At 35.5% G+C, this 24095-nt stretch overlaps 1 protein-coding gene across 1 annotated transcript in view; it reads left to right on the top strand.

Annotated features, from left to right (window-relative positions):
• VKORC1L1 (vitamin K epoxide reductase complex subunit 1 like 1) overlaps nucleotides 1-22923 on the top strand; it is a 72522-nt gene extending 49599 nt beyond the window's left edge. The window contains exons 2-3 of the mRNA XM_044746386.2: nucleotides 15174-15283; nucleotides 19065-22923. Of these exons, the coding sequence (XP_044602321.2) occupies nucleotides 15174-15283; nucleotides 19065-19291 (337 nt within the window). The 3' untranslated portion in view covers nucleotides 19292-22923. The remainder of the gene's footprint in view (nucleotides 1-15173; nucleotides 15284-19064) is intronic.
• Nucleotides 22924-24095: the final 1172 nt, after the last annotated feature.

Below are 24095 nucleotides of genomic sequence, written 5' to 3'. Positions count from 1 at the left end.
AAACCTAGAGAGCAGCTAGCCTGAATCAGGTCATTCAGAGTGGATCACAAAGGTTCAGAGTTCCAGGGAAGATGTCTCCAGGGGAAAAAAATGAACTCATAGGTTTCCATATATGAGTGATCTTGTTGAAACTATTGCTCAGAAGGATTTTGGAAAATTAAGGATGATGTCATAGAAAATAAAACGAACATGACTTCACTCATGTGGAATCTGAAAGAAAACAAAACAAACAAAATAAAACAAAAACAAACTCATAGAAATAGAGAACCAATTAGTGGTTACAAGAGAGGAAAGGGGGTTGAGGGGTGGGCGAAATTGGTGAAAGGGGTCAACTGTATGGTGATAGATGGTAACTAGACTTGTGGTGGTGATCACTTTGTAGTGTATACAGATGTCGAATTATAAAACTGTATACCTGAAACTTATACAATAAAAAAAAACCAAAGCAAAACAAAATATGAGTTATTAAGTCCAAGAAAAGCAATTTATACACAAAAGGAAATATAATCATAGTTAATTATAGGTATTTCTGATGTAACATGTTCCTGGGGAAACTCATTTTCTATGGAATTGAGCCTTAAAATACTAGGACTAGGAACTTATAGCTTAAAAGTGACTTAACTTACCTAATAAAAGAAAGCAGGAGTGGGGACAAGATTAAACTATAGTATCTAGGAATACTCACTTGTGATAAATCCATATAGAAACTCAAGGAGAAAAGTCGGGGCAGTTAATGATTTTGGAGAGAAGGGCTGTTGGATTAGGGGCACATGGAGGGGGCAGTAAAGTTCCATTTCTTGACCTACATGGTAGTTAGGAGGGTGTTCAACTTATAATAACTTTTTAGAATACATTATTATATTTTATTTTTACTTTATATCTTTAATATATTATTAAATAATATATTAAAATTATATTATAATTTAATATGGTATAATAATTCTATTTTTACAGGAGATATCAGGATAGTGGTTATCCCAGGGGAGGAGGAGTAACTGTAAGGGGAGCAGAAGGGAGTTTCGGAGGCACTACTATTGCTCTGTTTCTTGGTCTAGGTGCTGGTGTACAAGTATACTTCAACTTATGGAAATTTATTGAGTTTTATACACTTATGTGTACTTTTCTATATGTAAATGATGCTTCAATAGAAAGTATTTTAAAAAATACCAGGGCTTATGGGAAAACAGGATAGGGTGGACCACTCAAAACCTATGTGACTTTGTAACCAGATGATAAAGAGAAAGCAACAGTAAGCCTGATAAAAATACTAGCAGAGTTAAAACATACATTAAATTTTAAATAAATGATCTGGTCGTTGTAAGACCTTGGGGGTGGAGGGAAGAAATGTGAAGGAAGCTTGGATGGATGAGGGGATAAGGAAGGACTGAGGCACCTGAGTTATGGAGACAACAGTAAAACAAACAATGACTAGGGAGAAGCACGCACTAAGCAATTTCAAGAAAGCATGAGGCCAGACCACAGTGTGGACTCTATTTCCTGGGGGCTGCTGCGTCCAGACTTATTCATGTACTCTGCATTCAGCTACTTTTCTTCAGTGGTGCAAAACTGTAACATGCTAGGGAAAACTATGTCAACCTATAACTTTCTGTTGTGTTGATGTCATTCTCCTGTTTACTGATCACCTATGACTTGATTTGCTGTGCAGAAACTTGTATTATAACAGAACACACCATTCCTAGCTCAGTGTCAAACAATATAGTGTAAACAGGGTACACTAATTTAACTAAAAATTGTGATGTACCTAAACAGTGTGATATAATTGGGAGTTCAGGAAGTGGGGAGAGGGGAAAGTGAAAGAGCACTAAATCATAGTCTGTTTACCAAATAATGAATAGATTGTGGGAAAATGGTAAAGCATTTCTGTGAAAAGAAATTTGTAGGTAAATACCAAAAGAAACCACTTTAAAATGAGTTGAAAGTGCTTGCCTGTGAAGAGGGTGACTCAGAGACCAGAGGACTGCTATTTTTTATCCTAAGTTTCATAGTACTATCTGATTTTTTAAACTATGTATAACTTTAATAAAATTTAATATCAAGAAAACAAAAAAACCTTACCAAATGAGTATACAAGTCTTCTACCAAGTTCATCAGAAATTTTTGTAGCAGTAATCACAACTATTTATGAAACATATTACCAGATCGCATGCTAAGGCCCATACATGTATTGTCCCACTTTCGTACACTTTTCAGGATGCAGTCCTCCTTTTTAGCAGTTAGGACTCTTTTGGGTTCTTGAGATAACTTGAAAAAAGAGACCTTTTGGCTTGAAAATTTTTTAAATTTTATTCTACATGTAGTGTCCGCAATGACCTGAGGCCATTTCCTGGCACAAGCTGGTCATTTCCACAAAAGAAACTGACAGAGATTTTATAAACCCAAACATTAACTGCTATGCTTCTATGATTTTTATGTCCATTGTTATTTAACTTTACCCTCTGGATCAATGTACATATTTATATGGTAATGTTTTTCCTCGGAAAAGTTGTTACTAAATTGATGAATGAAAGAAATATGGATTATTTTTTCATCTTTGCCCAGGACCACCTCCCTTCCATGAACCATGGTGTTTCACAACAATATGGCAGGAGAGGGTGTTCTAGCTCTTGTTCAAGGATGTCATCTCCTTTGATTTGCCTTGACATTGGATTTTACCTGAAACTTTTGTTCTCAAGTGGATTTGTTCCTATCAGAGGAATGGGTGAAAAATTATAAGAGCAGTTGCAATTAGTTGGAGTAACAGAAGAAAAAATATGTATGTGTATCAAACAAGCTTTTTATACCAAGAGGTGGAAGCAACCCAATGTCCATGGATGGAGGAATGGATAAACAAAACATAGTGTACATCCATAAACTGGAATGTTATTCAGCCTTCTATTAAAAAGGAGGGAAATCCTGTCAAATGCTGCATGTATGAACCTTGAAGGCAGTATGCCACAGACAGTCACAAAAAGACAAGTATTGTGTGACTCCACTTATGTGAGGTATCTGAAGTAGTCAGATTCATAGAAATAGAAAATGAAAAGGTGGTTGCCAGGGGCTGGTGGGAAGGAGAAAAGGGAAGTTATTGTTTAATGGGTAGAGAGTTTCAGTTTTGCACGATGAAAAGTTCTGGAGATCTGGAATATATTTAACACTCCTGAACTGTACACTTAAAAATGGTTAAGATGGTAAATTTTATGTTATGTGTTTTTTTACCACAATTTAAAAAGTTTAATCCAGGATGCAGCTTTGTTCAGGTAGGTAGATCTCAAAGAAGGAATCCAGAAGGGTCGATCCACAGACACTCAGTTCCTTCTTGTAAATTGATCACTCAAGTAAGTTTTTGCTACTAGCCTAGCAAGGAATAAGCGATGGGACAAGAGGTAAAAGGTATTGCTCAAATGGAGGTCTCTCCACGTGGAAATTTGAGGAATAGGGAGTAATTCCTGCAAACTTACTAGACAGACACACACACATAATTCAAATATCTGTGTGTATATATAGAGAGAAATTTAAAATTAGTGTTATTAAGGAGTAAATGTTGATATTGTTCAAATATAATGGTAAAAGCAAGATAATTGCATATATTGGTAACAAAAATTTAAATACCAAAGAAAAAAGTGATTTCTAAAATGTAAATAAAGCAAGTAAATAAAGGTAATCAGAAGTTTAAACTTGTAAATATATTTCTCTATTTAAATGTAAAGTCATGTTTGCAGTTTTCATTTCTAGTTATTAAAGAAAATATTTCAGGGACTGATGGTGGAAGTGTAAGTTGGTGTAACTTTTTTGCACAATGTTTTGCTCAGGAACACAATAGTTTTTAAGATGCTTATGCCACTAGATCATTTCTCTCTTTGTAGTTTATCCTATGGAAATAATGTAATATGCAGACAGACGTTTTGCACAATATGTTCATTGAATGCTTTATAATCATGAGAAGTAGAAACAGCCTAATATTCACCAACAAGGTAAGGTTAATTATAGTTGTTCAGTTAATTTATAGTATTTCTATAAAATATAAAATGTTATGTAACGTTTCAGATCAAATTTAAAAACGTTTTAACAAAGTGTACTGATGTTTGTGGAAGAAAAAAAGCTTTATGTAAATGCATGCTATTTCAAAACCCTGAGCCTTGAAGAGAGAATTCCAGCTAGCAGAATGTCTTGTATGTACGTGTACTTATACTTTGATATTAAACTACTACATAATTATTCTTAACACAATTATTTCTCACAACGGTCCTATGAATTGGCTACCATAATCATCTCCATTTTACAAATAAGGGAATTGAGAGTCCAAGGTTAAGTGATTCACCCAGAGTCACACAGCCTGTTAATAGCAGAACAGGTTTGTCTGACTCCATAGCCCACGCTTCTAGCCCTGTGGTCTGTGTGTCTGTCAGGAAGCTAGCATGGTGGGTAGATTTTTCCTTTGTGTAAATTACATACTTAGAATTATTTTAAAGCTGCTATGAGATAATCTTATTTTTCTTGAAGATGCCAAACTTTTTGCTATATCCCATAGGCCCCTTCATACTGCCCTCAACCAACTCTGGAAGCCAACTGGATTTTTAAGTCTGTGGGTTGCAGCTTATATAGGTTTGTTTGTTGAAGTAAAATGTGCTTCCCAGAGTTTTATAACCATCAAACACGGTACAATTTAAAATGTTTGAATAGATTTATTATACCAATAGGCTATTAGGAAATGCTCATATAATCTAATATTAGAAAATTAATAGGCAAAATATATTTCCTTGACCAAGCTTGAATTAAGAGGGGAAAAAAAGAGAAACAAGAATCCAGTGGTCTTACATATATTTGTAAGCGAAAGAACATTTGTCAATGGTATGTGTAAGCAAGCACATCAACAAATTCTTCCTCAGAGTAAGGGAAATACCAGGGAAACTTTTATGGTGCTATTCACTTCCTCTCTTTACTAATTTTATATTCCTGAACGTTTTAGTTATGATATTAAGGACCTCGGTAGATTTTCCATGAGGAAAGAGATTGTTTGCAGGAAAATTAAATTTGGTTGAGGGGGAAAGAGTTGAATTGGGAAGACATAAAAGTTCATTATTAATTAATTTAAATATGACTGATGAACTTTATATGGCATTCTTTTTTTTGCTGCTGTCATTATAAAAGTAAAATTTGGTCACTAAAGAAAATTTACAAAATACAACAAAGTAGAAGTCTAGGGGAAAAAGTACCCTTATTAAACTCTTCCCCAGAATTCAGAAACAATTTATATTTTAAAATTTGTGGTATTTATTTTCTTTTTAAAAATAATTTATCCTTTTTCTGATTACTTAGTTATACATGTTCTGTGTAGAAACATAGAAAAATACATAAAAGTTTAATAAGGAAAATAAAAATTACTTGTCATCCCACTACACAAATCTTTTATTATTATTATTATTGAGGTGAAATTTGTTACAAAATTAACCATTTAAAAATTTTTTAGGGGCCGGCCCGGTGGCACAGCGGTTAAGTTTGCACGTTCTGCTTCGGTGGCCTGGGGTTCGCCAAACAAAAACAAAAATTTTTTAAAATTTTTTCAAGTTTTATTGAAATATAACTGACATACATCATTGTGTAAGTTTAAGGTGTACAACATAATGGTTTGACTTACATATATTGTTAAATGATTACTGCAATAAATTAGCATCCATCATCTCATATAGATACAATAAAAAGAAAAAATTTTTTCCTTGTGATGAAAACTCTTAGGATTTACTCTCCCAACAACTTTCATATATATCATACAGCAGTGTTAGCTATAGTCTTCATGTTGTACATTACATCCCTGGTACTTACTTATCTTATAACTGGAAGTTTGTACCTTTTAACCACCTTCCAGTTCTCCCTGCCCCCAGCTCCACCTCTGGTAACCACAAATCTCATCTCTTTTTCTATGAGTTTGGTCGTTTTTTTTGGTGTTTTTTTTTTGTTTTTTTTTTTTGAGGAAGATTAGCCCTGAGCTAACTGCTGCCAATCCTCCTCTTTTCGCTGAGGAAGACTGGCCCTGAGCTAACATCCATGCCCATCTTCCTCTACTTTATATATGGGGCGCCTACCACAGCATGGCGTGCCAAGCGGTACCATGTCCGCACCCAGGATCTGAACCGGCGAACCCTGTGTTGCTGAAGTGGAATGTGCACACTTAGCCGCTGCGCCACCGGGCCAGCCCCTGGGTTTCTTTTAGATTCCAGATATGTGAGATCATACAGTATTCGTCTTTCTCTGTGTGACTTACTTCACATAGCATACTGCCCTCAAAGTCCATCCATGTTGTTGCAAATGGCAGGATTTCCTCATTTTTTATGACTGAATAATATTCCTTTGTATATATGTACCACAACTTCTTTATCCATTCATCCATCATGGACACTTAGGTTGTTTCCATGTCTTCATTGTTCTAAATGCTGCTGCTATGAACATGGGGGTGCAGATATCTTTTCGAGTTAGGGTTTTCTTTTGCTTTGGATATAATCCCAGAAGTTGAATTGCTGGATCATATGGTAATTATATTTTTAATTTTTTTGAGGAACCTCCCTACTGTTTTCCATAGTGGCTGCACCAGTTTACAATCCTACCAGCAGTACACAAGGGTTCCCTTTTCTCCACGTCCTAACTAGCATTTGTTATCTCTTGTATTTTTGATGATAACAATTCTAACTGTGAAGTGATATCTCATTGTGGTTTTGATTTGTATTTCCCTTTTGACTAGTGATGTTGAGCACCTTTTCATGTACATGTTGGCTATTTGTATATTTTCTTTGGAAAATGCCTATTCAGGTCTTTTGCCCATTTTTTAATTGGATTATTTGGAGGATTTTTTTGCTATTGAGTTGAGTTCTTTATATATTTTGGATATGAACCCCTTATCAGACATACAGTTTGCAAATATTTTTTTCTTATTCTGTAGGTTGTCTTTTCACTTTGTTGATTGTATCCTTTGCTGTTCAGAAGCTTTTTAGTTTGATGCAGTCCACTTGTTTATTTTTTATTTTGTTGCTTGTGCTTTAGGTGTCATATCCAAAACATCATTGTCAAAACCCATGTCCAGGAACTTTTTTCCTATGTTTTCTTCTAGGAGTTTCATGGTTTCAGGTCTTACACTTAAGTCTTTAATCCATTTAGAGTTAATTTTTATGAGTGGTGTAAGATAGGGGTCTAGTTTCATTCTTTCACATGTAAATATCCAGTTTTCCTAGCACCATTTATTGAAGAGTCTGTCTTTTCTCTATTGAATATTCTTGGCTCCCTTATCAAATATTAGTTAACCGTTTATGCTTGGGTTTATTTCTGGGCTCTGAATTCTGTTCCATTGATCTGTTTACCAATACCATATTGTTTTGATTACTATAGCTTTATAGTACAGCTTGAAATCGGGAAGTATGATGTCTCCCACTTTGTTCTACTTTCTCAGGATTGCTTTTGCTATTCAGGGTCTTTTGTGGTTCCATATAAATTTTAGGATTCTTTTTTCTACTTCTGTAAAAAATACCATTGGAATGTTGATATGGATTGCATTGAATCTATAGGTCACTTTTGGTAATAATGACATTTTCACAATATTAATTATTCCAATCCATGAACACAGGATACCTTTCCATTTATTTGTGTCTTTGATTTCTTTAATCAGTGTCTTGTAGTTTTCAGAGTAGAGATCTTTTACCTCCTTGGTTAAGTTTATTCCTAAATATTTTATTGTTTTTGGTGCTATTGGAAGTGGGATCATTTTCTTTATTTCTTTTTCAGATAATTTATTGTTAGTATTTAGAAACACTACTGATTTTTGTATTTTAATTTTGTGTCCTGCAGCTTTACTGAAATCATTGATTAGCTCTAACAGTTTTTTGCTGGAGTCTTTAGGATTTTCTATATATAAAATCACGTCACCTGCGAAGAGAGAGTTTTATATCTTCCTGTCCAAATCTGATACCTTACATTTCTTTTTCTTGCCTGATTGCTCTTGCAAGGATTTCCAGTACTGTGTTGAATAGGAGTGATGAGAGTGGGTACCTTTGTCTTGTTCCTAATCTTAGAAGAAAAGCTTTCAACCTTTACCATTGAGTAAAATGTTAGCTGTGGGCTTATCATATATGGCCTTTATTATGTTGAGGTACATTTCTTCTATACCTAATGTGTTAAAGAGTTTTCATCATGAACAGATCTTGAATTTTGTCAACTGCTTTTTCTGCATCTATTGAGATTACATGATTTTTTTCTTTCATTCTGTTAATGTGATGTATCTCATTGGTTAATTTGCATATGTTGAACCATCCTTGCAGCCCAGGGATAAATCCCACTTGATCATAGTGAATGATCCTTTTAATGTGCTGCTGAATTTGGTTTGGTAGTATTTTATTGACAATTTTTGCATCTTTATTCATCAAGGATATTGACCTGTAGTTTTCTTTTTTGGTAGTGTTCTTTTCTGGCTTTGGTATCAGAATAATGCTGGCCTCATAAAATGAGTTTGGGAGTATTCCTTCCTCTAATTTTTTGAAAGAGTTTGAGAAGGATTGGTGCATAATTAACCATTTTAAAGTGTACATTCAGTGGCATTTAGTACACTTGTGATGTGTACAACCATCACCTCTACCTAGTTCCAAGACGTTGTCTTTATCCCCAAAGAGATACCCTACCCATTAAGCAGTCACTCCTCACTGCCCCCTCCCCAGCCCCTGCCAACCACTAATCTTTCTGTTTCTATGGATTTGCCTGTTCTGGAACTCTCATAAACAGAATCATAAAATGTGTATCCTCTTGTGTCTGGTTTCTTTCACTTGGCATAATGGTTTCAAGGTTCATCCATATTGTAGCATAGATCAGTACTTCATTCCTTTTATGGCTGAATAATACTCCATTGTATGGATATATACCATGTTTTGTTTATCCATTCATCAGTTGATGGGTATTGAATTGTTTCCATGTTTTGGCTGTTATGTATAGTGCTGCTATGAACAAGTACTTGTACTTGCTTGAATACCTGTTCTCAAATCTTTTAAGTATATACCTATGAGTGGAATTGCTGGGGTCATAGGTTAATTCTATGTTTAACTTTTTGAGGAACCACCAAATTGTTTTCCACAGTAGCTGCATCATTTTACCCACCAGCAATGTGCAAGGGTTCCAGTATCTCCACATCCTCACCAACATTTCTTTTGCTTTCTTTTTCAAATAGTATAGCCATGGAATCTTTTTAAAATGTAATTTAGTAGAAGGTATACTATTTATTTATTTGAGGTTTATTGACATATTTGTTTCGGGTGTACAATGTAATGATTCGGTATTTGTATATATTGCAAAATGACCCCCACAATAAGTCCAGTTAACATCTGTCACTGTAAATAGTTAGGAAAAATTTTTTTCTTATGAGAACTTTCAAGATACACTCTCTTAGCTACTTTCAAATATGTAATACAGTATTACTAACTATAGTCACAATGCTGTACATTACATCCCTATGAGTTACTCACTTTATAACTGGAAATTTGTGCCTTCACTGATTTCACCCACCCCCACCTCAGGCACCACCAATCTGTTCTCTATATCCGTGAGCTCAATTTTTTTTTGTTGTTGTTGTTGTTTTAGATCCCACATATATATGACATCATGTGGTATTTATCTGTTTCTGTCTGACTTATTTCACTTAGCATAATGCCCTCGAGATTCATCCATATTGTCACAAATGGCCAGATTCATTCTTTTTTATGGCTGAATAATATTCCATTGTATATATACCACATTTTCCTTATCCTTTCAGCCATTGATGGACACTTAGATTGTTTCCGTGTCTTCGCTATTGTAAGTAATGCTGCAGTGCACATGGGGGTGCATATAACTTTTTGAATTAGTGTTTTCATTTTCTTCAGGTAAATACCCACAAGTGGAATTGCTGGATCATATAGTAGTTCTACTTTTAATTTTTTGAGGAATTTTTTGTTTTCCATATTGACTGCATCAGTTTACATTCCCACCAGAAACAAGGATTCCCTTTTCTCCCCATCTTTGCCAACACTCCTTATTTCTTGTCTTTTGATAACAGCCATTCTGGCAGGTGTGAGGTGATATCTCATTGTGGTTTGATGTGCATTTTCCTGATGACTAGTGATGTTGAGCACCTTTTCATGAACCTGTTGGCCATCTGTATGTCTTATTTGGAAAAATATCTATTCAGATCCTCTGCCCTTTTTTTTTTTTTTGAGGAGATTAGCTCTAACATCTCTTGCCAATCTTCCTTTTTGCTGAGGACACCTGCCACAGCATGGCTTGAGAAGCAGTGTGTATGTCCACACCTGGGATCTGAACCGATGAACCCCAGGTAGCCAAAGTGGAGCACATGAACGTAACCACTATGCTACCGGGCTTGCCCTCCTCTGCCCATTTTTTAATCAGATTATTTTTTTCACTATTGAGTTGTATGTGTTCTTTATATATTTTAGATATTGACCCCTTATCCAGATATATGATTTGCAATATTTTCTCTCATTCAGTAGGTTGTCTTTTATTTTGTTGATGGTTTCCTTTGCTGCGAAGCAGCTTTTTGGTTTGATTAGTTCCACTTGTTTATTTTTGCTTTTGTTGCCTTTGCTTTTGTGTTGTCAAATCCAAAAAATTGTCACCAAGGCCAATGTCAAGGAGCTTACCACCTCTTTTCTTCCAGGAGTTTTATGGTTTCATGTATTACATTCAAGTATTTAATCCATTTTGAGTTTATTTTTGTGTATGGTGTAAGATAGTGGCATAGTTTCTTTCTTTTGCACATGGCTGCCCAGTTTTCCCAACACCATTTATTAAAGAGACTTTCCTTTCCCCATTGTATATTCTTGGCTCCTTTGTTGTAAATTAGTTGACCATATATGGGTGGTTTTATTTCTGGACTCTCTATTCTGTTCCATTGATCTGTGTGTCTGTTTTTATGCCAATACCATACTGTTTTGATTACTCTAGCTTTGTAGTATAGTTTAAAATCAGGGAACATGATGCCTCCAGTTTTGTTCTTTCTCAAGATTGTTTTAGCTATTCAGGGTCTTTTGTGGTTCCATACAAATTTTAGGATTGTTTGTTCTATGTCTATTTAATTATTTTTTAAGTTCTCCTTACTTAATCCCACCCCAGTGTTAAAAATTTGTCTGAACTGTGATTTTTTTTTGAAAGTGGTCGAATTTAGGGAGTTACTGTATTAGAAATTAAAAATGGAGAAATTATTTAAATATGTATTCACTCATTTAAAAATGACAAACCCATTAGATATTAAAATATTTTTATGAAAAATGCTTTTCCCAAACCCACACACACAAAATAATGAAAAGACTGGCATTGTTTGTCTTGTTGCAGATCTCTTTAGTGTGTGCCGTAACAGAAGACTGTTGAATTCTCACATCAGCTCCTGCATTCGATCTTGCAGTGTCACACATCATGCATGTAGCCTTTGGGAGACTCCTCTATGCACTTATGAGTGAATGAGAGTGAAGGACGCAAATAATGTCTTAGATTTATCCTCAGGGACCTAGGAGACCGAAACTGGAGAGCTATTGGTTTTAAGATTTGTCATTTCTGGCACAATTAGGAGTATTTAGAAACCTTTTAACAATTTCTCATTTATACCTTATGGAAGTGATGTTGATTGTTTATGCACCCAAATATAAAATATTCAAGGGATATTTGGGTCAAAAATAAACTTTTTTTTTTAGAAACAAAGACTAAAGAAAAATTCTCTTTTGCATAATCATTTCATTGATGTTACTATACTGAAGCAAAATGAACATCTGTATAAGTGTCTATTACTTTAAGAAAACATTTCTTCTTGCTCAGTTGGTTAATATTTCACCCTATTCCATAAATTACTTGGGGCAGCTCTGGAGATAAGTATAATAGAATTTTGAATATAGAGGGGACAAATAGAAAGTGGTTACAAACTAAGATAAAGCTAGGAATAAAGTTAGCACATAAAATATATTTCATATAGCTCTGTGTAACTTTTAGAAGTGGGGGAAAACTACAGTATTTTCAAATGTTCCAACTTGAAAAAAAGATTCACTAAAAGGTTTTAAATTACTCATACCACCTTTAGCAATTTTAAGTACAGTGTCATTCATGAAAGTCTGCTCTTGTTCACCTTTCCAAGGAAAATAATCTTATGTAGTCCCAGGCTACTTGGTTGGGAGTTGACTAGCTAACAGTTATTACATCAACTTTATCAAAGTTTATTGAACTTTATTAATTGTATTTATCAAGGAATTAAGCGATTACTCTGTTGGGTTGAAAATGCTGGAATGGTAATTGCATTTGATAAGGTAATGTGGCCTAAAGGAAAGAGCACAGCACTCTGATCCAGGGGACCAGAGATTTAACTTTGGTTCTGAGGCTGGATTCCTACAAGTCTGGCCGGTCGTGTATTTCTTCCCCAGGGGTGGAGAGGTATGTGGATTGAGGGGAACGGACTAACAGAGTTTAACTTGGGAGATGGAAGCACTGTATACAGTGTTGGGGTGGGTTTTTTTGGTGTTTGTTTATGAAACGTACTTAAATTCTTGTTCCTTACTATTGTTATTTCAGAATTACTATACCAGGATTAGTATATCAGGATTACAGTTAGTATACGAGGATTACTTGGGTGTATGCATTTGTCAAAATTATACAGTTAAAATTTATGCATTTAATGTATGCAAATTTTACCTTAAAAAAACTAAAAATAATCATTGAGTGGTGAGTGGGTAGAGGTGGAGATGAAACAAGAAAGGCACAATTTTCGAAGCTGGGTGATGGGTACATGAGGTTATTACACTGTTCTGTTCCCTTTGTGTATATACATTTGAAGCTTTCCATAACAAAATGTTGGTTTTTTTCTAAAAGCAACATTCTGGCCCACCCTATTATAAAGTCGGAAGATAATACTTAGAATTCATAAATCAAGAACTAGTAATGTCAGAGTATTATTTAGAAATGTGGGAGTAAATAGAGAAACTGGTTAGAAGGCATCAGTGTTTGCCTCTGGGGATGCGAACTGATTGTGGAGAGGGCTGAAGTAGGCACTCTCTCTCTTTTGTTTTATAAGACTTTCTGTGTTATTTGATTTTAAACCTTAATGCATGTATTATTTTGATAAAATGATGTATTCATTCTGTGGACTACTGCTTTGTTTTCAAGGAAAATAGCTACATGATCCTATGCGAGTAACTAGGCATAGGCCAGTGCTTAGAAGACATAAAAATTCTGTTTACCCATGATAACTTTGGCAGTATGTCCAATTATTTCCATTGCCAAAAGTGGTGATTTACATTTGAATTTCTATTTCATATGAGCAGGGCTAAGACGTTTGATTACATATAGTTTCTCCCTTCTGTACTCTTGCCCTCCTGCAGTATGTTCTTTACACAAAAGTTGACTGATCATAAATAAGCTTATATTACTCTCCTATTTAAAAGCCACCGAATGTCTTCCAATTGCAGTTAGGATAAAATTCAAACTCTTCCTCATGGCCTACAACAAGGCCATAAATAATGTAAATGATTGGACTTGTGCCTCATTCTCATCAGTCTCCCCTCATCACTGTGTCAGCCTTGACGGCTGCCTTTTGCTAGCTTAGAGCTCATTCCTGCCTCAAGACCTTTGTACTTGCCATTCCTCATGAGACTTATTGCTTTTCATCTTCAGGATTTAATTCCTGAAAAAGGCCTTCCCTGACCATCTAGCTAGAGTAGCTCCCTCCACCGCTTCTCCATCTAGAGCGGGGCTGCTGAGTGTGGTCCTCAGACCAGAAGCATGAGCATCACCCCTGGAGCATTTTGTTTAGTTTTGCTTGCAAATGCAGAGTCTTAAGTTCCACCACAGACCTGCTGCAGTAAAATCTGCATCTTAATAAAATGATTGTATGCACTTTTAAATGTTGAGAAGCTCTGGTGTAGAATAACCTCTCCCCTCAATTTTCCTGTGTATCTGTTAATAGGCTCGTCCATTTCTAAAGGTAACTTAGTCATTTGTTCACCTTTTCATTCTCCCTGTATGGAATATGAGCTCCACAGGGACAACACCTTGTCTGACTTGTTCACTCCCGGACCCCAGGACCTGACCCATACGTGCACCTAGAACATGCTCAAGAAGTATTTGTTGTGTAAAAGAATACATGAAAATGATGGAGATTGTTTTGTGTTCCTTGAAATATATAACTACAATAAAAATCTTCATGGCTCTCACTTGCTTATAAAATTAGGGTTATTCTTGTCTCCCAACATCATCATTATGAAGAGGTTTCACTCTATTTCTTGGACACTGAGTTCTATTAAAGTAGTGTGACTAGTAAACACTTAATGATCCTTGTTTTCAGGTAGTTTGTCTTCAGAACCAAAATCTACATTTCATCGAATGCCTCACTAAAGACTTAAAATCCTGACTGGTTGTTTTCTTTTTGGTGTTTTAAAAACACTCTTATTCAGAGTTAAAGTTATCTCCTAAGGTTTTTATCCTAAGGAAATTTTAGTTTGATACTTGTATCAAATTTTATTATATCAGAATTTAATAATCATTTTAAAAATAAGAAAAGATTCTGAAAATGTTAAATCAATACAAAATTTGAAGTTAAACTGCAAATAAAAACTGATGGGGCAAACAATGTATCAATTTTTTACTCTTGAGATAGGATCATAGTAAGGACCTGTAACTTCTGATATTGTTCTACGTTTAAAGGTGTTCCCAGGATATGATTCCTAACGCACATCCTGGTGACATTTTCAGAAAGCACCATTTCAGTCTACATACTTTAAATGAAGAAATAGGACAGCTTACATCAGTGGCTTTCAGCTGGGGTGAATTTGCCCCCAGAGAGGGTGCTACTAGCATCTAGTGGGTAGAGGCCAAGGATACTGCTAAGGACCCTGTAATGCACTGAACAGTCCCCGACCACAAAGAATTGCTTAGTCCAGAATGCCAGTGGCGCTGCTGCTGAGACACCCTGGCTTAGACTGAGAGAGCCCTTCCTCTGCAAATACTAACGCCATCAGAAGAAGAATGCTTTGTTCTACCTTTGGGAAAAGAGACTATATGGAAATTGGCAGCTTAGAGATTGAGATGGGTATATTGGCATGACATTCTCAGATAACTTTACATTTTGAAAATAGGAAAGCTCAAATATAGGGTTACTGGTTTTCCTTATTTTACAGATGGGGTCGAGGATTTGGTCTTTTGGGTTCCATTTTTGGAAAGGATGGTGTATTAAACCAGCCAAACAGTGTCTTTGGACTTATATTTTATATACTACAGTTATTACTTGGTAAGTATTTATACAGCAATATAAAAATAAGTTTGTTTTGTTATTTTCCATTTAGTACTTTGGGTCTTTGCCCCAAAGTGTGTCTTTATATTAAATAAAAGCATATGTTAATGACAGAACCACTAGTTTGTAGCACATTTTTTGTGTTGTAAAAACTTGGTTCACTAAGATTTTGAAAATACTAATGCTGAGCTTGGTATCTGTTGGTGTTTAATCAGAGATAGCAGCATCCCATGATGTCCAGAAAAACAGTCCCACTCAGGCAGATTATTATTCCAAACAGTCTTGCCTGGAAAACTTTTTCCTTATTATTTTGTATGCACTGTAGCTATATTAAAATATTATGCATTGAGTAAACATTAATGGTAAATGATATTCATAATTCCATTTCCTGTACATGTCCACTATTTCCATTGTCTTCTGCTTTTTTCACTTAATTTTATGTGAACTGTTGTCTATCTTGTTTTGTTATTATTGACATCAAGGTTTCAAATTTCTTATGTTCTAAATAACACTGCGGTGATCAACTTTGTTTAAAAAGTCCCCCTTAGAGGGGGTGGGGGGAGGGCACAGAGGGGGAAGTGGTGTACCCACAACATGACTAACAAAAATGTACAACTGAAATCTCACAAGGTTGTAATCTATCATAACATTAATAAAAAAAAAAAAAACTTAAAAAAAAAAAAGTCCCCCTTAGACACACCCATCCCTCTTTGAATTATTTCTGCAAAATAAATTTCCAAATATGGGCTGAATGAGTCAAAAAACATAGTTATATGGATTTTAATAGGTATTACCAAACTGCTTTTCCCTCAGTTGTCATGTTTCCTTGAAGCTTCATCCATCCTCATTTTTAAAAAGTGTTTTCTGTAAAATTTCTAATTCAATAGTTAGATATTAGTAGCCGTTATTTTAATTTTACTGTATTTTAATTTCTTTTTATTGCCAATTTACTTATTGGGATCTTGATAATAGTCCATTTTCATATTGGTTACAAACATTTTACCCATTCTTTATCCCTTTCTATGTTAGTTTTGTGAATTTTGAGTGTACAAAAGTTTTTATAATTTTAGAGTTAAATCCCTCCATTTTTGCCCTTGCATTCAATTGTTAATATTTTACCCTATTATCTGCCAGCTCTTCCGTGCTCTCTTGTCTAGCTGAAGTTGATTTGTCATGAGGTAAATTGTGAATCTAAATTTATCTCAGTATCCTATCAAGTTTGTCCAATTCCATATCTATATATTCTGCAGAAATACAAAAATATACATAAGGATATTCATACCAGTACAGTTCAGAATTGCAAAAAATTGGAAGTAGCTTATCAAGACATAATGGTTGACCAAATTAGGTTACATCCATACTAGAGAACACTGTGTAGCTATTACAGGAAAATGTAGGTCTACATGTATATCCTGGAAAGGGCAAGACATAGCTTAGTGAAAGCAGCAAATTGTGGGTACTAGGTACAGGCTGACTAATGTTTATATGTGTGCATAGAATGCACAGAAAAGGATCTGGTGCTCGGGGGCCAGGGGTGAGACTTGAACTTTTTGTTCCATTTGTTTTGTTTGGATTTCTAAAGAAGAATATAAAGTATAAGCCCAAATTAAAATAGCCTAAGAAACACTTTTGACTCTTAATTTTTAGAGATAGAGGTGGAACAAGTTTCTATTTATAATATTTGATTTGTTAATTTCATCATTACACATTTTAAATCAGATGTATTTTTTCTATTAACATTTTATGCATTCACATGCATTTTTAATGTCAGTGTCTACCATTGGAGGCACATTTGAACTTATCTAACAGAGTTTTCCAGCTCATATCATCTTCACTCCCTTCTAAGTTGTTTGAGAATACAGCATTTTTACTTTTAATTTTTCCATAGATAATACATTCACGTGGTCCAAAGGTAAAAAAATGTAAAATGCTATACAGTGAAGTCTGTTTCACCCTTGTCCCCACTGCCTCTCATACCCAACTGAGAGCTTGTTGTTGTAGAGTTTCTTTAGGCATATACAAGAAAATACAAATATATAATCTTAATTTGCCTCATTTTTTAAATTATAAAAGGCAGATGCTATACACTCTGTTCTACTACTTACTTTTCTTCTTTTTTTTTTTTACTTAAGTGATATATCTTGGTGATCTTTCCATACCAGTACATGAAGTGTCTTCATTCTTTTTAACAGCTGCAAAATATTCCATTGCTTGGTTGTACTATCATTTATTTAGAATTATTGCACATTTTAAATTCCATTGGGAATTTTATCCCAAGCTACCAGTTACACTACATTAAGACTGGTTTAGTATAACAGTATTTAACTAATAGCCAGTGTTTATCAAGCATTCTAAGTGCTTTATACCTATTAGCTCTTTTAATATGCAGTCTTAGGAGGTAGAAATTATTATTATCCCAGTTTTACAGTTAAGGAAAAGACTGGCACAGAGAAAAATAACTTGTCCATATCGTTTTGAAACTAACATTCTTACACAGAATTTAAGGTGACAGCATTAATTTTTGAGGTTTTGATGTTTAGCATAGGTAAAGTCAGCACACTTTTTTAGGAAAGGACCGGGCAGAAAATAATGTAGGCTTTGCTGGCTGTCACAACTACTCAACTCTACCATTTAGTGCGAAAGCAGCCACAGACATTACATAAATGAATGAACGTGGCTGGGTTCCAGTATATCTTTATTTACGAAAGCAAGTGGCCACTCAGATTTGCAAGTCCCTAGCATAAGTAGTCCAACAGCATTTCAGTCTTGAAAAGCCTTGTTAAAGCATCATACTGTAGTACTGACTGGTCCTGTGGGCAAGTCGGGCTCCTGTGGCTAGGCTGCAACCCACAGGCAACTTCTCATTCAGCAGGCTCCTTAACCTCTTCAAACCTACTACCACCTATTCTTATTTTTTCCTGATTCTGTTATCCTTATCCATTAGTTGTTGGGTGGGAAGGTAGTATAATATGTTCTGCTGTCTCCTCTGTTCTTGAAAATAAATGCACATGTTCTCAATACTGTTGGCTACAGGAGATTACAAAACAATACGTGTGAAGAGGTCAGATAGCATCAAGAGTTCAGGCAAGTTTTTTGTCTTGAGAGCCCAAGCTTAGCACACATAACTGCCTTTTTTCTTGATCTGGTTTGACCCACATGTGGCCAACTGGCCAAATGTGGTTTCCCTTATGCTCTAGGGTGAGCTCTTTCTGAATTGTTTATCATGATCTTTTTTTTCCTTCTTCAGCAGCATATTGGTGTAATCATCTCCCATTATGGATTTTTGATAAATTTGATCTAAATGTAGGAAAACAAAAAACTGTCCACAGAGAGGGAACCTATATGAAAAGGCCAAGGGAGGTTCTCACCAAATGTGTCCTGGCTTGGAAGAGAAAGTTGTGTTCCTCACATTCCTTTATTCATTAGGAGAGGTGGGGCTGTCGATTTTAGAAATCAGCTTCATTGCATAATGTGTTTGCAAGATTGTATATTTTCTTTGCGGGCCTTAACTGAAGCTAGTTTATGAAATAAGTAGTATTTCATCTAGAATATTGACAAGTCAAAAATATTGCAGCTATAAACTGGTATCCTGTGTGCACAGTCAACCTGCGTAATCTTAACAAAACAGACCAGTAGTTTTTTTCCTCAAGTTTCCTAGTGTTTTGTATTAAGATCAGTATTCTAACACTGCAGCAAATCACAAAATGTTATCCGTTTAACTCAGAAACTCTCTCTCTAGTGTTAAGGTCCGATTGAACTGAGTGTCTTTCTCTTGCAGGCATGACAGCAAGTGCAGTCGCAGCTTTAATCCTCATGACGTCCTCCATTGTGTCTGTCATCGGGTCTTTGTACCTGGCCTACATTCTGTACTTTGTGCTGAAGGAGTTTTGCATCATCTGCGTCATCACTTACATGCTGAACTTCATTCTTCTTATCATCAACTACAAACGACTAGTTTACTTAAATGAGGCCTGGAAACGGCAACTGCAGCCCAAGCAGGACTGACAGCCTGACGAACTCTTAACTGACAGTTTGAAGTCCCTTTTTCCATTAAGTTTATTTTGCAGAAGTTTTTTTTTATTCTTCACAACAGACACTTTCCCTAAGAATCTTAAACTGATTTTTAAAAATCTTGTAAATTAGAAGGGCCCTAGCTATTTTCTGTGTCAGTCTTCATTTTAAATATGAATACAAAAAAAAGGATATGCCGAGCCAATTAAAGACAAGCTTTAACTTTACTTTGAAGATGTTTCTGAAATAATAAAATGTAGCCCTAGCCCCCTTCCCTCAATTGTAAAGTGAGCAACCATTGCTAGTAATTCTCTAATGTGTATAAATTCAATTTCAGGTATAACAAATGTGATCATGACATGAAAATATTTTAGAATAGATATTGTATTAAATATTGCCATGTTTACACTATGTAATATGTTTTTAGCCAATGGATTTAAACATATAGACTCAACTAGAATCTGTTTATGTGATATTTGTAAATAAAGGTAGAAATATTGGACCCATCCCTGCAGAACTTACTGTATAGATTAGCTGAAGTGTAGCCTTGAAGAACTGTCAGCTCAACACTGACTGAAGAAATAGTGAAAATAGTGACTCCATACAGAGCATCTTGTGAAAAGTACTGACAGCTGTGGGTCCAGCATTGAAGGCAAAAGTAGTAGGATGGTTGGTTCCCTTTCATCTCCTTCCTCTGAAAGGAAGAAACTAAGTTTGGACATTCAAGTCAAGCTTGTGTCTAGTCATAAAATTGGATCAATTAGAACCTTACAGAATGAGTCATGTGAACAGACCTTCAAGTCCAAGGCCTTCAGGACACTAAAGATGGGAAAAGGGTAGATTTCTTTGGACAAAAGCTGGAAATATTAATACGGTGTTTTTAGGTAAAGTCTCCTACAACAGTTGAATTTTCACGCAGATATTTTTCCTTAAACATTGGTGCCAGTCAACCCAACAGTATTATGACTTTCCAATACCCAGTGTACGCCCAGTCACTCCAGAGTAGGATGCTCTTGGGTAGCTCCATAGTGTTTTCCCTGTTTCTTTCTGCACTAACTAATCGGATGTCTAGTTTAATTGTTTGAGTCACATATTGGATTTGTAAACTTTAGGGCTGACACACTGCTCAGTTTGCTTCATCAGGAGGAGTACTATAGGTGGAAATATCTGAACGTGAAATACAGTAATGGCATCACTCCTCTTTCTAATAACTGCACAAATGCAGAATTTTTAAAAGTGGTTTGAATAAACTGAAATGAAATTGTGACAGTATGTTTCTTTGGTCACCATCTTATATCAGAATGTTAAAAGTGCCTTCTGTCTTAAATTGCAAACCAAATATTTTGTGTGTTGAACTTGGGCAGAAGTGTCCTTCCTTCCTTTCTTACCCTGAAGTAGAAACTTACATTCTATCGGAAAGGTTCTGTATGGCCATTTTATTCCCTAGATTGAGAAGTGGTAGCAGTGTTTGCTTCCACTTGGATTAATCAGTCTGTTGAAAGCAGACCGGTACCTTTTGAGTGCTTTATTTGCCTTCTTTGTGAAGGTAAGGGACAGGTTCTGCTCTGTAAGCCGTAAGGCGCACAGTCAGCGACTGTTCAGCAGTTTCCAACGAACTGTCATAATTGACGCCCAAGGCAAGTGTAAAATCTGAATTGTAATGAACTCTTAACCAGTTTTAACCAGTTTTGTAAAAGATAGCTTAATTCAGACTTCACCAAGGTTTATGTTTTCCCATGAATGTGAATATTTCAATGCCTGTATTATTATGTATGTATTGTTCTTGTTTCTAAAGTTAAAAGAATAGAAAGCATTGATTGGATGTCTGGTGTTGATGGAGAAACAAGTCCTAATGTTGAAGAAGTGTACAACGAGAGCATCTTGTAGCAGTGCTTCCACTTCTACCGAGCGGTTTACTGGTTCTTTTTTCTCAGCTAGAATAGAAATGGCTTAATAGTTAAGACTTATGTAGTATACACAACACTGGTTGTGCTAAACAAGTTCCTCGTGTCCCAATTTAAAATGGTCTTTCATCATATTTTGTATCAATCAGCAGAGTATAGTTAAAGCTTGTCTTGGTGTTGCATTCTTGCAAATGTCTTCAACTCTTACATGAGAAAACGTAAAAATGTTCAGCCAGACCCTTCAAGTTTTTCGTTTGCTTTCCTAAGCCTTGGGGAAAACACCACTGTTTCAGTTGTACAAAATTTTTTGCCACATTCCTGTGATCCCAGTAGAATTAATATCCGTTTTCTCACTGAGTGATGAACGTGTGCTGCCTGAAGTAACAGCATTGTAGTGCCAGCCTCTCAGTAAGCAACAGAACCCTGGTGGGTGTTATTTGGTGTTTTTGCCCTGGGAGAATTTAGGCTCCCCTCTACATCCTCTATTCCACCCCAGAAGAGGGGGGAAACACTGTCTTATAAAATTTGAGGATTGTTATGACTATTTTAGACTGAATACTTAAACATTGCAACATTACTCGCCACCAACGTTGAAGAACAGATTAGGGAAGAAATTGAATTTCTGTTTTTGGCAGTAATTCCCTGCTTCTTGGTTTTCAAAATGATTTACAACAAATAAAGCCTCTTATTTACTTGATAGTCATATCATTTGAAGAAATACGAGTTGTGGTTAGATGATGAATTCTAGGCAATCTAGATGGTTTGGAGGATTTCATTTGGTTTTTCATCACAGCTAGTGCTGTCAGTGAGGGTAAACCTCTGGTGAAATAACTCAGGTTTAACAAGCTGTGTGCCAGGAATTACTTTTACTTGATGTATGTAGCCTCTCCTTAAATCCATTACTTTTAAAGATGTTGAAAGCGTTGACTATTTTCATACAAAGAGACAAAGATCTGTCATTTGGTAGCAGAGATCTTTGGACCTACTAGGTAGGATATAGGACCAAGACTACAGTGAAATTAAAACTATTTGTTAGCTTTAGTTTGCTTGTATTTCATTTATATTTATTTTTAAGACTATCAGCAAAAGTGCAAAGATCTTCAGCAATTACTTCATAACGTAGATCGGTGCCACTGCTTGACACCAGAGAATAATGATTTGGTCTTGAAAATCAGTATTAGATAAATGCCAACAAGAAAACCTATCACTTTTGGTAACCTATTTGAGAAGGAGTATCTAGTGTCACCTTTGGCCTCGTGTATTTTCCCCCAACATGCAAGCACTGGTGAACATTTCCGTTCAGACATTTTAGGCAGCACCTATGATTCCTAATTTGTGAGAACTACCCTTCAATAAAAGAAAAGGGGGCAAGGGTGGGAGTCCAGACTACTTGGTTAAACATTTTTTTTTTTACAAATTAGCCCAGAAAAAGTAAAGTGTTTTGTTATAAAACTGTATTAAGCATGGCCTAAGTATTAGGTTTATCATCTGTATAGTGTGTTCCATCAAAATTATTTATTACTAGTGCTTTAAGCTCCACAGTAAACATTCATTTAAAATGGAGTTCACTGGGCACATTTCCCCTTTAATATAGATATTCTTTATCAGAGATTTAGGACAAAGTTTTGCTAACTGGTAAAAACAAATGTAAATATGTAAGAATGTTTATTTGTTGCACATAACTTTTTTGGTATAAAATAAATGTAGAAGTTACCTGTGGAAGTTGTGCTGCCATTATTCTCACGTTGCAGTAGTACATTTCAAAAAGCAGCTGAAATGAATTCAGTCTTCTTATAAACTATTCTTAAAGTTGATACCGTAATCTAATTTCTACTGGTGTACTGAGTTGATTCTTTTTCTCGTAAATTATATGTAATTTATAGAAGAGACAAGCAGAGTTCTTAGAGATTCTTGTTCTTGGAATTCCTGTGGATTTAGGATGTATGTGTTTGTCAAGAATTAATGAAAAAGGTGTTACTGCTTACAGTTCTGTGAGCACACAGAATGTAGGAATCACTGCTTTAGCTCACCTTGAATACTCTTAAAGTCTTCTAAAAAAGGAACATCTGCAAGAAAGATGAATCCATTTGAAATACAGTTTAGCCATATTTTACTGAATAAATGTGTTCTGTGCTAGAACCTTAGGACTTAAGAAATAGACCTTACCCTAATTTGTAAAACATTTAAGTGTATCCATTATGCTTAATTTTTAAAAAGTGTTTGTCAAGTGAAGAATTTTATATATTACTCCTTGACAATAAACTGTAACACAAAACTTGATTCCATCAAGGAACTTAAGAGAAGTTCAGTGGTAACAGAATATGTAGCCCCTAGAATTCCTAACTTAGTTGAACTGACTACACTTCCATTTCTTAAAAATGGTCTCAAGATGGCCACTGAAACGAGGTTAAATTATCTTTACTGTTTCTTTCATGGAGCTTGGAAAAGAAGGTAAAAAAGGCTGTGTGTTGAGACATGTGGAATCAACAAGTGACGTGAAACCATTTCTGTATTAAGACCTGCATTGGTTTATGGTCTTCCATTTGATTGTACACCAAAAGGAGTATTTTTCCAAAGCATTCAGCTTTAAACCAGGATTGAGGAACACTGAAATCTTAGGAATAATGTACCTTACTTGCCTTACTGGAGCCTGTGGAAGGAGAGGAGGAAAGATTCACTGTCTGTGATCAGGGCAGGTGGGGGTCACCCAGAGGTACGAAGGCCTGGAGTACTTGTCTGCAGGCCTAGTCTGTTTAAAGAGATCTCGTCACGTTCAGTGGAGTCACTTGTGATGGAGCCAACAGGTTTTTATGCCCATCTTTCCATTTCTGTCAAAACTAGACAATGCTGAGGTTGGAACCATGTCCTGGGACAACTGCTACCCTCTGAGCTCC

The sequence above is a fragment of the Equus asinus genome, chromosome 14 (genome assembly GCF_041296235.1).
Source record: "Equus asinus isolate D_3611 breed Donkey chromosome 14, EquAss-T2T_v2, whole genome shotgun sequence".
In the NCBI taxonomy this organism is placed as follows: Eukaryota; Metazoa; Chordata; class Mammalia; order Perissodactyla; family Equidae; genus Equus; species Equus asinus.
Note: the sequence above shows the minus strand (reverse complement) of the source record. Positions and strands in the feature narration are given on the sequence as shown.